We start from the raw sequence: 13,599 nt of genomic DNA on the forward strand, positions 1-13,599 counted from the left end.
TTTTTTTTATAGCTGCCCTTTTAATACAATTAATTTTTTTGACAGGAACTTTCATTAATAAGCCTTTATCTGACCGAGTTCTGCTGTGCTCTAAATCACTCACAAATCTTATAATTTAATAATCTCCATTCAGTTTCACACAATATTAGTTGTTTTCATGCCTTTTGCACAACATTGCACCATTTCATGCTTTTCATCTTCAGAAAGATCTTTCTTCCTCTCCATATGGCATGAGAACAGTGACTTGCTCAATAATGTGGAACATCCTCTAAGTCGGGTTTCCATAGATCTGGCAAATTATTTTGTCTGAGATTGATACCAGTTATCTAAAAAGACATGGATAAATAAACAAACCAACATTTTCTTAGAAAAACTAAAATCTGAACGTTTATTGGACTGAAATCTTACTGATATGTCAATTGCATAATAATTTGGAACGCAGTGTATATACACACACACACACAAACACACAGTATCTCAAAGAAGTATGTACACACTGAAGAAACATACAACTGAAGAAATTTACACTTTGCTACAATGTAAAGTAGTGAGTGTACATCTTGTATAACAGTGTAAATTTGCTGTCCCCTCAAAATAACTCAACACACAGCCATTAATGTCTAAACCGCTGGCCACAAAAGTGAGTACACCCCTAAGTGAAAATGTCCAAATTGGGCCCAATTAGCCATTTTCTCTTCCCGGTGTCATGTGACTTGTTAGTGTTACAAGGTCTCAGGTGTGAATGGGGTGTTAAATATGGTGTTATCGCTCTCACTCTTTCACACTGGTCACTGGAAGTTCAACATGGCACCTCATGGCAAAGAACTCTCTGAGGATCTGAAAAAAAGAATTGTTGCTCTACATAAAGATGGCGTAGGCTATAAGAAGATTGCCAAGACCATGATACTGAGCTGCAGCACAGTGGCCAAGACCATACAGCGGTTTAACAGGACATATTCCACTCAGAACAGGCCTCGACATGGCCGACCAAAGAAGTTGAGTGCACATGCTCAGCCTCATATCCAGAGGTTGTGTTTGGGAAATAGACGTATGATTGCTGCCAGCATTGCTGCAGAGGTTGAAGGGGTGTGGGGTCAGCCTGTCAGTGCTTAGACCGTATGCCGTGCACTGCATCAAATGGGTCTGCATGGCTGTTGTCCCAGAAGAGAGCCTCTTCTAAAGATGATGCACAAGAAAGCCCTGGGGAGTTACAGTTCATTGAGGGAACCATGAATGAGCAGAGCATGATCCTCTCCCTTCGGAGACTGGGCCACAGGGTAGTATTCCAACATGATAATGACCCCAAACACAGCTCCAAGACGACCACTGCCTTGCTAAAGAAGCTGAGGGTAAAGCATGTCTCCAGACATAAACTCCATTGAGCATCTGTGGGGCATCCTCAAATGGAAGGTGAGGAGCGCAAGGTCTCTAACATCCACCAGCTCCATAATGTTGTCATGGAGGAGAGGAAGAGGACTCCAGTGGTAACCTGTGAAGTTCTGGTGAACTCCATCCCCAAGAGGGTTAAGGCAGTGTTAAAAAATATTGGTGACCACACAGAATATTCTCACTTTGGGCCCAATTTGGATATTTTCACTTAGGGGTGTACTTACTTTTGTGGCCAGCGGTTTAGACATTAATGGCTGTGTGTTGAGTTATTTTGAGGGGACAGCAAGTTTACACTGTTATACGAGCAGTACACTCACTACTTTTCATAGTAGCAAAGTGTCATTTCTTCAGTGTTGTCACATGAAAAGATGTAATAAAATGTGTACTCACTTCTGTGAGATACTGTATATTCAATAATATAATATTTATAATAGAATGTCTTGAGTTTTTGTGTGCGGAAAGACAAACAGGGTCTGCTAAACAAAGCATGTCCTCCAGGTGGCATTCTGGGTCTAAAATTCCAAAGACCATGAAGGTTGTGACTTTAGATTTAAGTCTTAATGCACAGATCTAATATAATGATATGCATCAAATTTTTTCCCTATTATTTACATTCACTTGAGATATAACCAACTGTGTATAAGTGAATACTCATGTTGCGTGCATTTGATCGTTCAAGTGCAGGAGAACTGAATTGGGTGCAGACCTAGCACAACACATTAACATGGTTTTAAGATTTCAGAGAGCAAAGAGTGGAAATAAACATATAAGACATTTTAATTAAAACATGTATTAAATTAATTTTAAGGATATGCAGACACACTGTGTTAGTAACCTGATGGATACTGGAAGTCCAGGATGGCCCAAGAACAAATAAATGTCTACTCATTAAAGTACTCACACTTGGAGAGAAGGGGGTACATAAATCTTGCTGGGAGGGCAATTAGTCAGAGCTGCATTGTGAAGCAGCGCCTGCTCAATCTCCTCCACAATCTGCTATCTCAAGGGGCTTACTTTAACAGAGGGGAAAATTAGAGGGTTCTGCTCTTGAGAGTACATTACAGAGTTTAAATCAGGAGAATCGTGAATGCGAGAGAGACCATCAACTTTGCAGTTCTTTGATCCAGGTGATGGGTAATAAAAAAATCTACTCTAGTGAAAAAGAGCGCCCAACTAGCTTGAGCCTTTTGGTTGACCACAAAGTTGCAACGATCAGTTAAAACCAAAATCAGATGTCTCACTCTCTCCAACCAGTGATGTCATTCCTCAAAGGTGGCTTTCATGCCCAACAGTTCACAGTTGCTGACATCGTATTCGCATTCAGATGTGGATAGAGTTTTTGAGAAAGTATTGCATAGAGACCTGTGTCTGAAGCATCCACCTCTACAGCAAAAGGCAAAGCAGGATCTGGAAGATGCAGAGCAGGTGCTGAAGTACAGCATGTCTCAAGTCTGAAAAGGCAATTTGATGTAGCCAGATTCCAATTAAGTTGCCTTTATCCTCTCGTCCTTTGAGTAGTGTGGTAAGAGATGGCGCAGAACTGCTGAAGTACTGGATAAATCTCCTATAAAAGGTTTGTGAACCCCAAAATCTCTGCAGCTCCTTAACAGTGGTGGGACAGGACCATTCTAGTACTGCCTTCACCTTGGAATTATCCATCTCCTTGTCACATACCCCAGGTAGGACACAGAAGAGGAATGAAACTCAAACTTCTCAGCCTTCATAATCAGTTGATGGTCTATGCTCAGAATTTGGGAAATGACACATTAGGTGAATATGAGCTGCATTATTCATCGGATTTAAATGGTGGCTACAAAGAAATCTCTCATTTGTCATGGCTTGACTTGAAAATCAAAGACAATTTGTCAGTTGTCATACAAGTCATGCTGCAGGACTGTGAGTCAAATGTGACTGCCAGAATTTCATCAGAGGTCAAATTTGATTGCATTGATCATTAATCGGCTGTTGGCGAAAGTCAAAGTAACGATAAAAACTAACGATTCAAAGATGTTATGCTAGGATCAGAAGAATTTTAGGATTTGCAAAATTTGTCACAGATGGTGAAATTATGGTTAAAAATTGACATTTATCAATTTAAAATAAGGTCAATTCAGCTGTTAACAGTTCTACAAAAGACAGCAATGTAGTTGTTCAGTTTATTGTTGATTAAGTTCAGATACCAGTGTTGATGTTGTAAGATATGACCCAGATATAAAGCAGCTCTAGAGAATACAACAGTGCCATTATCCAGTTTATGTGAACCTCAAGATTTACAAGTTTTACTGGTGTTATTACATTAGGTGTTTCTTGTCTGTAAAACTCATTCCACCTTAGTCACATTTAAAAGTTCTCCTTCGAGTGAATCCTTATGTGGAATTCAAGATGTGTTTTTTGAGTGAAACTCTTTCCACACTTTGTGCAGGTGTAAGGCTTCTCTCCAGTGTGAAGTCTCATGTGGAGCTTAAGGTTTCCATGACGATCGAAACTCTTTCCACACTGAAAGCATGTGTAAGGCTTCTCTCCAGTGTGAATGCTCATGTGAATTTGAAGAGTTCCATGTTGAGCAAAACTCTCTCCACACTGTTGGCATGTGTAAGGCTGTTCTCCATTGTGAATTCTCATGTGCCTGTTCAGGCTTCCTTTTTGAGTGAAACTTATTCCACACTGTTGGCAAGTGAAATGGCTCTCTCCAGTGTGAACATTCATGTGCCTCTTAAGGCCCGTTTTTTGAGTGAAACTCTTTCCACACTGTTGACAAGTGAAAGCTCTCACTCCAATGTGAACTTTCATGTGCCTGTTAAGGCTAGATTTTCGACGGAAACTCTTTCCACACCGTTGGCAAGTTATAAAGCTCTCTCCAGTGTGAATACTCATGTGCATTTTAAGGCTTGATTTATGCCTGAAACTCTTTCCACACTGTTGACAAGTGAAAGAGCTCTTGCCAATGTGAACGTTCATGTGCCTCTTAAGGCTTGATTTATGACTGACACACTTTCCACACTGTTGGCAAGTGAACAGGTTCTCTCCAGTGTGAACTTTCATGTGGTAATTAAGGTGTCCTTTTCTGAGGAAACATTTTTCACAGTGTTGGCAGGTGTAAGGCTTATCATTAGTGTGAATTCTCATGTGCACTATAAGGTTTCCATGATTATTAAAACTCCTTTCACACTGAGGGCATGTGTAAGGCTTCTCTCCAGTGTGAACTCTCATATGAACTTTAAGGCTTCCATCTTGATTGAAACTCTTTCCACATTGAGGGGATCTGCTAGGCTTCTCTTCAGTGTGAATTCTCATGTGGACTTTAAGGTTTCCTTTTTGACTGAAAGTTTTTCCACAATGAATGCAAGTGAAATAACTTCTATTTCCTGACTTTCGAGCTTTTTTTTGTGTGGAAGTCTTTTCAGTCTGTGAGCATTTAAAAGATTTTTCTCCAGGTATTAAATCATGAAGATTCTCATATTGATCTTCCTCTGCATTGAGTAATTCCCTCTCCTCTTTCAGCGCCATTAGATCTAAGATGAAAAAACAACAAAAAAATTAAACCCAGTTTAGTCACAAAAGGCAACCAACAACAAAAAATTTAAATATGTAATGCAACAACATATATGCCCGATCCTATACTAGGGATGTCCAAACTGTCTCCTGGAGGGTCTATGTCCTACTTGAACCAATACACCTACCGGAAGGTTCAGAAGTTGCCTTAAGACATTTATTAGCTGGTTCAGGTGTGTTTAATTGAGGATGGAGCTAAACTTTGCAAGATGATAGCCTTCCAGAAGCAGGATTTCACATCTCTGTCCTATACCTACTATGCTATTAAGAGTTGTTACATGTAATCTAAGAATGTCTTTCCCAGGGGTTCTCAACTCTGGCCCGCAAGATCCAATTCTCTGCAGAGTTTGCCTCCAACCCTAATCAAACACATGCTAGTCAAGGTCTTTAGGAGTACTAGAAAGATATAGGCAAGTGAGTTTGATCAATGTTGGAGCTAATCTCTGCAGGAATGGGGACCTTGATGGCCAGAGTTGAGAACCACTGTTCTTCACAATACTGCTAACTCTGAACTTTTTATTGGACATGTACCAAATACCTTCAAGCTGGCAGTTAAACCCATCATTAAAAGACCCAAGAGATATAGTTAATAATAGACTGATCTAAAAATATAATTTGTGTCTCCTGGGGAATAAAACAACAGATTTAGAGGAAAAAAGAAAAGGGGACACACTACCTCTTCCCCTATCCAGGCCAAAAGTAAATCACATGGATTTTTCTGGGATGATTAATTATGTTTGTTTTACAGGGTTAGTTCACCCAAAAATAAATTCTCACCCTCAAGTTGTTCCACACCCATTAGACTTCTCTTATTTTCTTTGGTGTCATTGTTGTATGCTGTTTATGTTCAGCACTCCCAGGTTCTATGCCAGCTCAGTATTGGCCGAGGTGTGTGTGTGTGATGCTGACGCAGGAGCTGGCGTTCTGACAAAGAACCTGAACGCACTGAATATAAACAGTACGACAATGACACAGAAGAGAAGATATTGCTGAATAAAACTATTTTTGTTTAGTTTTAGCATACAACAAGTATACTCGTTGCTTCATAAAATTAAGGTTGAACCACTGCAGTCATGTTGACTTTAACAATGTCTTTAGTACCTTTCTGCAACTTGAAAGTTGTGGTTAAATTGTTGCATGTGGATAAAATCATATACCCTATTCTCTGCATTGACTATGTAACAGAACAACTGATAACGAATAGACCTAGCAGCAATAAGACTGTATTTGGCTGGCAGTGATCGGAAAACGGACAGTGATCGGAGAGGCTACAATTTCACCATCCTAGTGAAATCTCGCTCTGAAGCTTCCTGAAGCAGTGTTTTGAAATCAGCCATCACTATATAAGTTGTTATTCTGTTTTTTTTTTTGGCGCACCAAAATATTCTTGTCGCTTTATAATATTAATATTGAATCACTGTACTCACATGAACTGATTTAAATGTTTTTAGTACATTAAAGGTACCCTAGAATCAAAAATGTAATTTACCTTGGCATACTTGAATAACAAGAGTTCAGTACATGGAAAAGACATACATTGAGTTTCAAACTCCATTGATTCCTCCTTCTTATGTAAATCTCATTTGTTTAAAACACCTCCGAAAAACAGGTTTATCTCAACATAACACTGACTGTTACGCAACAGTCGGGATCATTAATATGTACGCCCCCAATATTTGCATATGCCAGCTTATGTTCAAGGCATTACACAAGGGCAGCCAGTATTAATGTCTGGATCTGTGCACAGCTGAATCATCAGACTAGGTAAGCAAGCAAGGACAGCGAAAAATGGCAGATAGCAATAATAACTGACATGATCCATGATTACATTATATTTTTAGTGATATTTGTGAATTTTCTTTCTAAATGTTTCGTTAGCAAGTTGCTAATTTACTTTTAAATGTGGTTAAAGTTACCTTCGTTTCTTACTGTATTCACAGAGACAAGAGAGCCGTCACTATTTTCATTTTTAAACACTTGCAGTCTGTATAATGCAAAAACACAACTTCATTCTTTATAAATCTCTCCAACAGTGTGTAATGTTAGCCCGTTAACCACGGAGCATTATCAAACTTGTTCAGAATCAAATGTAAACATCCAAATAAATACTATACTTACATGATTTGATCCGCTGCATGACAAACACTTTGTAAAGATCCATTTTGAGGGTTATATTAGCTGTGTGAACTTTGTTTATGCAATGTATTAGAGTCGCGAGCTTGGGGGGCGGGGAGCGCGTGATTTAAAGGGGCCGCAGCCTGAATCAATGCATAGTTAATGATGCCCCAAAATAGGCAGTCAAAAAAATTAATTTAAAAAAAATCTATGGGGTATTTTGAGCTGAAACTTCACAGACACATTCAGGGGACACCTTAGACTTATATTACATCTTGTAAAAACTGGTTCTAGGGCACCTTTAATGGATCTTGAGAGAGGAAATGTCATTGCTGGCTATGGAGGCCTCACTGAGATTTCAACAAAACGGCATGACGGTGAGTAATAAATGACATTATTTTCATTTTTTGGTGAACTAACCCTTTAAGAAAACATGCAGTGTTGGGGGGCCTCCAGGAATATGGTTGGGAACCTCTGCTTATAAAAGCAAATTTTTTTTATTTTATTTTATAAACATTGCAACTTCAACAAACCAGGGTAATAAAGTGGATATATACAAAATATAAGACACATTAAATATTTAAAACATTTATTTTATACATATAAACTTAATAGAATATTTATTTAGGAACATTTTTTCTTTTTTACGTGTCACAATTCAATTCCAGTAACTTAGGTAACTGCTTCATGGTACTTGATAAAACAGTTGTGATAAGCATTGAGGCACAGGTGGATCTTACAGACCCTGCAGAAAACATTTGACCTCAATATTGTCCCCTTCCTGCTGCAGTTCTTGCAGTTGGTGTAGACGGAAGCATGTCAGAGACATGTCAAACCGCTCAGAAGCATCTGGGGTGTGGCTGCGGTGTCCCAGGACAGGCTTGGGGACATCATCAGAGGTGCTGGGAGACCCTTGCTGTCCCATCTGTACATGATCCAGGTATTCGTGAGACTGACATCTATTGCATATGCAAACATCTGCATGTACCACCTCTTGGATTTCATAGGGATGCGGTAGAGGTGGACCAGCATGTCACTCTTGTCAGTGCCCCCCATGTTGGCATTGTAGCTCTTGATGACAGCAGGGCAGCTTACCTGTTCCTTCCTCTGGTGTCACTGCAGTAATGGTAGACTGAGGATATGAGCTCCACCCCTAAATCTGACAGCAGAGTGACGACCTTGTTGTTGGCCAGGATCCCATCATCACTAGTGACACAGTCATGCATACCATGAGGGACAGCCTTTTTCTCCATATCCTTGATGGATTTCAATGGAGGCTTGCCTATTCTGTTGTCCCTGGCTGTCCCCGTGTACCAGCAGTTCTTGTCTTTGAGGTAACACACTATCTCCAGGCTGGAGAAGAAGTTGTCTGCAAAGTTGGCGGTGGTGGTGGATGAGGACATGGTGCTGGCCAGGATGGAGACCCATGGTGATACCTATGGCTTGTTGTTCAGACTTCATGGGGACACCATGGGCCTCCAGCATAGTTTTGCCCATGTATAGCACCAGGTCATGAATAAAGCCATCATCAGAAGACCTGGCAAACAGCTTAAATCCCCATTTGTCTGGGCTTGTTCTTGATATATTGCCTCAGGTTACCATAACCTCATCCACAGACTGCTTGGGGGTCTGTGGCTCACTCCTAAAGGCAGTAACCAGGTGGCTGAACAGTGGCTTTGAAGACTTTGAAGAATCTGTCAGTGGTGCCAGGGATCTGGGTGTTGTCAGTAAAGTAGACAAGCCTTCTCATCAGCCTGAACCTCTTAGATGACATGAGGTTTGCAACTTGAGGGACCCTGGTCTCCATTGCCCAGTAGTCATCAATGGAGGGAAGCTCAGAAATCCCATGTAGAGCAGGATAGCCACAAAGGTCACCATCTCATCTTCAGTGGTGTTGACATTCTTCTGGGTCACATACATGTTGGATTAGTATGTTATATGCTTCACATGGGGGCTGAAGTACCTGAAGTAATCATATGAAGTGTCAATTAAGTCAGGGGGAAAGTGCTGGTATTGGGCAGGTCTTGGTTGTCCAGGTCAACCTTCCCCTTCTTGGTGGGCCCCTTGGCATAGTGGTAGTCATCGTCGCCTTCGTCGTCCTCAAGCTCCACTGCAGACTGCATACACTTCCTCTTGGCAGAGGGGTCCATGTCACTCGGGCATGGAGTGTCCAGATTGTAGGTAGGTGGGATGAAGTCAGGGTTAGCCACATCATCGTCGTCTTTGTCGGCGCCCTCATTGGCTGGCACAACAACAATCGGCCTCTTTCCATAGAAGAGCAGAGTAGACAGCTGCAAAAGAAAAGTGATTATGTTTTTGAGTCAATTTCCAGCCCAGTTTGAGTTATTTGTGAAGAAAAACAGTAACAATGAAGTGCAGATCTACTAAAAACAAAGAATATTGACATATGTATTGTAAATATATAATAAGAAGTGAAAAATAGTACTAAGAACTGGTTGTTAACACTTATATTAGCAGTAATAAGACACACCAATATATGCCACAATAATATAAACTGGGTTAGTAGTAATAATTCTAATAATAATAAAAACAGTTATAAGTTTTGTTGTAAACATCTTTTTAATATTTATGGGTTGATCATTTTAATAAATGGTTTCCCTCTGGATCAATGTATAATGTTATACAAACCTGTGGTAACATCCACTGTAATCATGAGAACTATTGTCCTACATTATAATGCATTAAGTGAAAAATAGTACTATAAGTACTAGTTGTACCTCTCATTTTATCAGTAATGAGGCTCACAGTAAAAATAAACATCAATATATGCAATTTAAGTATATTAAATACTGTTATTAGGTCATAAAACTGACCAAACTTACACATATTTCACTGTTTATAGCTTGATCATTTCAATAAATGGTTCAAGTTTCCCACTGGATCACTGAAAAATGTTATACAAACCTGTGGTAACACTATTAAATACAATTGTCCTGTAATAATGCATTATTTGTATATATGTATGTATGTATATATATATATATATATATATATATATATATATATATATATATATATATATATATATATATATATATATATATATAAAAAATATCTTAGTATGGCTCAATAAATGCATCGGGTGTAGGTCTAAGAAAATGGATGTGCTGTCATTTGCGCTAGTTTTACCTGAACACGGCGCATGATTAAATATGATCATGCAATTTTTCATGTTCACTAATTCTAGAAATCCTACGCAAACAACATCTATCTCAACATTTAACACAACTATTCAACCATATAATGTCTGAGTTTCATAATCTTACCATTGTTCATTTCGATGTTATTTCAGTATTTGTGGGAGTAGGTAGGCATGTAGATCCGTACTTCACAAATTCTGGAATGACGCTGAAGTTTGAAATGCCCCGGGCAACTCCGGATATCCGTTGATTGGCTGAGAGCGAGCTCACAGAGAGGCATGTCAACACGGTTGTGAATGTTCGATTAAGTTAGCAAATATGGTTCTTCGCCCGATAAACGGTTAGGAGGAAAGTGCGCAACACATATTTACATATTCATCTAAACGCTGCTCTTAGCAGTGTGGACGGCATCAGATGTTCAATAACAGTATATTGCTACTTCAAGAAGAACACTGGTTTTGTTTGACATGTTGAGATCACATGACTAAAAAAAGTCTTTAATCAGGACACTCATATGACATTCTTCAAAAATATCATACATTTCTGTAGAGCTGGACAATTTAAGGATCAAATGACTGAGTTCAGATGTGAGAATGAAACCAACCTGTTTGTTCCTCAGTATCTTCTTGTTTCAAACTGAATACTTCTTCAATCCTTATGCCTTCATTCTCCTCTTTAACAAATGCCATCTGGGTTTGTTCATCAGTATCTTCATAACTCACTCTGAATGTTTCTTCAACCTTCATGTCTTCACTCTCCTCTTTAATGAACGCCATCTTGGTTCTCGGTCGCTTCACCAGGAGTTTTTCTGTTTTTAAACAATTAGTCATGTTTAGGATGAGAATAATCAACAGAAAGAAAAATAAATCTCTAGGTGCATCTCAACCAGTTCTTACACTGTAGTAAAAAAAAAAAAAAAAAAGCTTTTCTTAGTATTTTTTGGCTTGTTCCCAGTCCAAATAGCTATACATTTTTAAATCTATATGCTTTTACTAGATAAGTAAAATGACACAAATTACTGTAGGGTAAGAAAGGTTTTCTAGAAAACATGAAAATTGTTAATTTTACTTGATTTAAGAAATTTTAGATATTGACTGAAAACGTTTTGGCAGTGTAGTTCAGAAGTAAAAAAAAAAAAAGTATTGAAAGTTCAAATTTCAGCATTTATGACTTATATTTGTTATTTAACGATTTATAGATCACATTTAATCGATTCATGAAAACATTTGTGATTTGTTCCGAAAAGTTTGTGTTTACGATAAAATGATTCATGATACATGGAGAGAAACGAGACGCATCTTTTCTGTCACTCATGTGCAGAGATGTTCTACTCAAAATAATGTTTAAGTAAAGCATTACAGCGTGACATTCAAAAATATTTAATTTATTTTACACCACTTGTAAAACTATAAAACAGACTGAATGCTTTGTATTGATTTAAACACTGAAACTGCTTAAAACACAAACCTTTCCTTTGCCGAATCAGATACAGGAATGCGTCGCAGCCTTATGACATCACACCACCAGATCAAAATAAAAGTCCTGTATAGTTCATAAAAAAAATTAATTCGATCTCAGAGGTATCCAGCTGTGAAATGTAAATATATTTGTTGCACAGTAATGTACTGAAAATAACCACCAATAAAGGAGACATATGTGAAATTCTGTCTAAAAGGCAAAACAGTCATGATTGAGTGCAGAAACCAATTATTCCAGTGGTTTGTTGGTATGTTTTTTAATAATAATTCTTTTACAAATGTTTGATATATATATATATATATATATATATATATATTATATATATATTACCATAGCAAAAACTATTAAAACACATAAAATAACTTAAAACATAAAACATGGTATTGGAGGTTTGAAGGGTCCATAAAAACACTGGTAGAGTGAAATATTCAGTCTTTGCTTACTACAATAAACTTTAACGCCTTGTTGGGGTTTGGCGCGGCCAAGAATGCATTTAAAGTAAAAGAAAAATAAAGTTATTTGTTCTGGTTTCATACTTCAATAACACCAAACCAATCAAAACACTGTCAGTTTTTTTCCCCCAGAGACAGATGGAGCTGAGTACTAAACCATTTTATGTGTATTTTTACCTTTTTTAAGTGGTCTGCTTTAGCTTTCTGAGGCTTATTCTCACATACCATTTCTAAAATTGTATTAGAGATTTTTGTAGTCAACTACATTATTTTCCTAATTTATTTGAGATAAATTGAACTTATAAAATTAATTTTATTTACAAGGGTCATGTTTGTGATTTTCACTTGTCATGTAGCCTAGAACCACTTCTGATCATAAAATCGAAAGACTCACGATTTTATGACAGTACTTTTATTATTTACCTTTTTTTTGTCAGCGTTTAAACTCCAACTGATACAACATACAATACAACTTGTTTTTGTTGAGCTGCAGAGAAATTACAGATAGGGTCATAAGATTTTCAAGACAGTATTTTCCTCATCTTGAAAGTGTGGATGCTGCATCTATATGCTAATTCTGTTATGTGACACCACATTTATTTGTGTTAAAGCCCCTTTTCTCAACAAAAAATGTTTCCAAACTCATAGAAATAGATTTTGTCGACATTTGAGAAATTTTATGGCATTTCCATCAGCTTAACATTTTAAAGTACTAAATCTTTTTTTGCCAAAAAATCCTTGAATGGAACCTGGCTACAGTCACATTCAGTTTGTCTTAGTTATCATGAGTGAGTTCCCTTGAAAATCTTATATATATCACAGTATCTCACAGAAGTGAGTACACCCCTCACATTTTTGTAAATATTTTATTATATCTTTTCATGTGACAACACTCAAGAAATTACACTTTGCTACAATGTAAAGTAGTGAGTGTACAGCTTGTATAACTGTGTAAATTTGTTGTCCCCTCAAAATAACTCAACACACAGCCATTAATGTCTAAACTGCTGGCTACAAATGTGAGTACACCCTTAAGTAAAAATGCCCAAATTGGGCCCAATTAGCCATTTTCTCTCCCGGGTGTCATGTGACTCGTTAGTGTTACAAGGTCTCGGGTGTGAATGGGGAGCAGGTGTGTTAAATTTGGTGTCATCGCTCTCTCTCATACTGGTCACTGGAAGTTTAACATGGCACCTCATGGCAAAGAACTCTCTGAGGATCTGAAAAAAAAAAGAATTGTTGCTCTACATAAAGATGGCGTAGGTTATAAGAATATTACACGGTGGCCAAGACCATACAGTGGTTTAGCAGGTCATATTCCACTCAGAACAGGCCTCGACATGGCCGACCAAATAAGTTGAGTTCACATGCTCAGCGTCATATCAAGAGGTTGTATTTGGGAAACAGACGTATGAGTGCTGCCAGTATTGCTACAGAGGTTGAAGGGGTGT

The 13,599-nt window shown here is 38.1% G+C and overlaps 1 protein-coding gene across 1 annotated transcript; it reads right to left on the bottom strand.

Moving 5' to 3' along the window:
- Positions 1 to 1,741: 1,741 nt before the first annotated feature.
- Positions 1,742 to 11,735, bottom strand: LOC137025022 (gastrula zinc finger protein XlCGF57.1-like). The gene is made up of 3 exons (XM_067393032.1): positions 11,685 to 11,735; positions 10,822 to 11,025; positions 1,742 to 4,901 (listed from the first exon to the last, which is right to left on the bottom strand). The coding sequence occupies exons 2-3, from the start codon at positions 10,991 to 10,993 to the stop codon at positions 3,730 to 3,732; spliced, it is 1,344 nt and encodes a 447-aa protein (XP_067249133.1). The 5' UTR covers positions 10,994 to 11,025; positions 11,685 to 11,735; the 3' UTR covers positions 1,742 to 3,729.
- Positions 11,736 to 13,599: the final 1,864 nt, after the last annotated feature.

Source organism: Chanodichthys erythropterus, chromosome 8 (assembly GCF_024489055.1).
Source record: "Chanodichthys erythropterus isolate Z2021 chromosome 8, ASM2448905v1, whole genome shotgun sequence".
Classification (NCBI taxonomy): domain Eukaryota; kingdom Metazoa; phylum Chordata; class Actinopteri; order Cypriniformes; family Xenocyprididae; genus Chanodichthys; species Chanodichthys erythropterus.

Bases quoted from the DNA above. Each gene is read 5' to 3' on its own strand.
- LOC137025022 (XM_067393032.1), bottom strand. From the start codon at position 10,993: ATGGCGTTCATTAAAGAGGAGAGTGAAGACATGAAGGTTGAAGAAACA. The intron at 4,902-10,821 runs GTTGGTTTCATT...TTTTCATCTTAG, and splicing joins AGATACTGAGGAACAAACAG to ATCTAATGGCGCTGAAAGAG.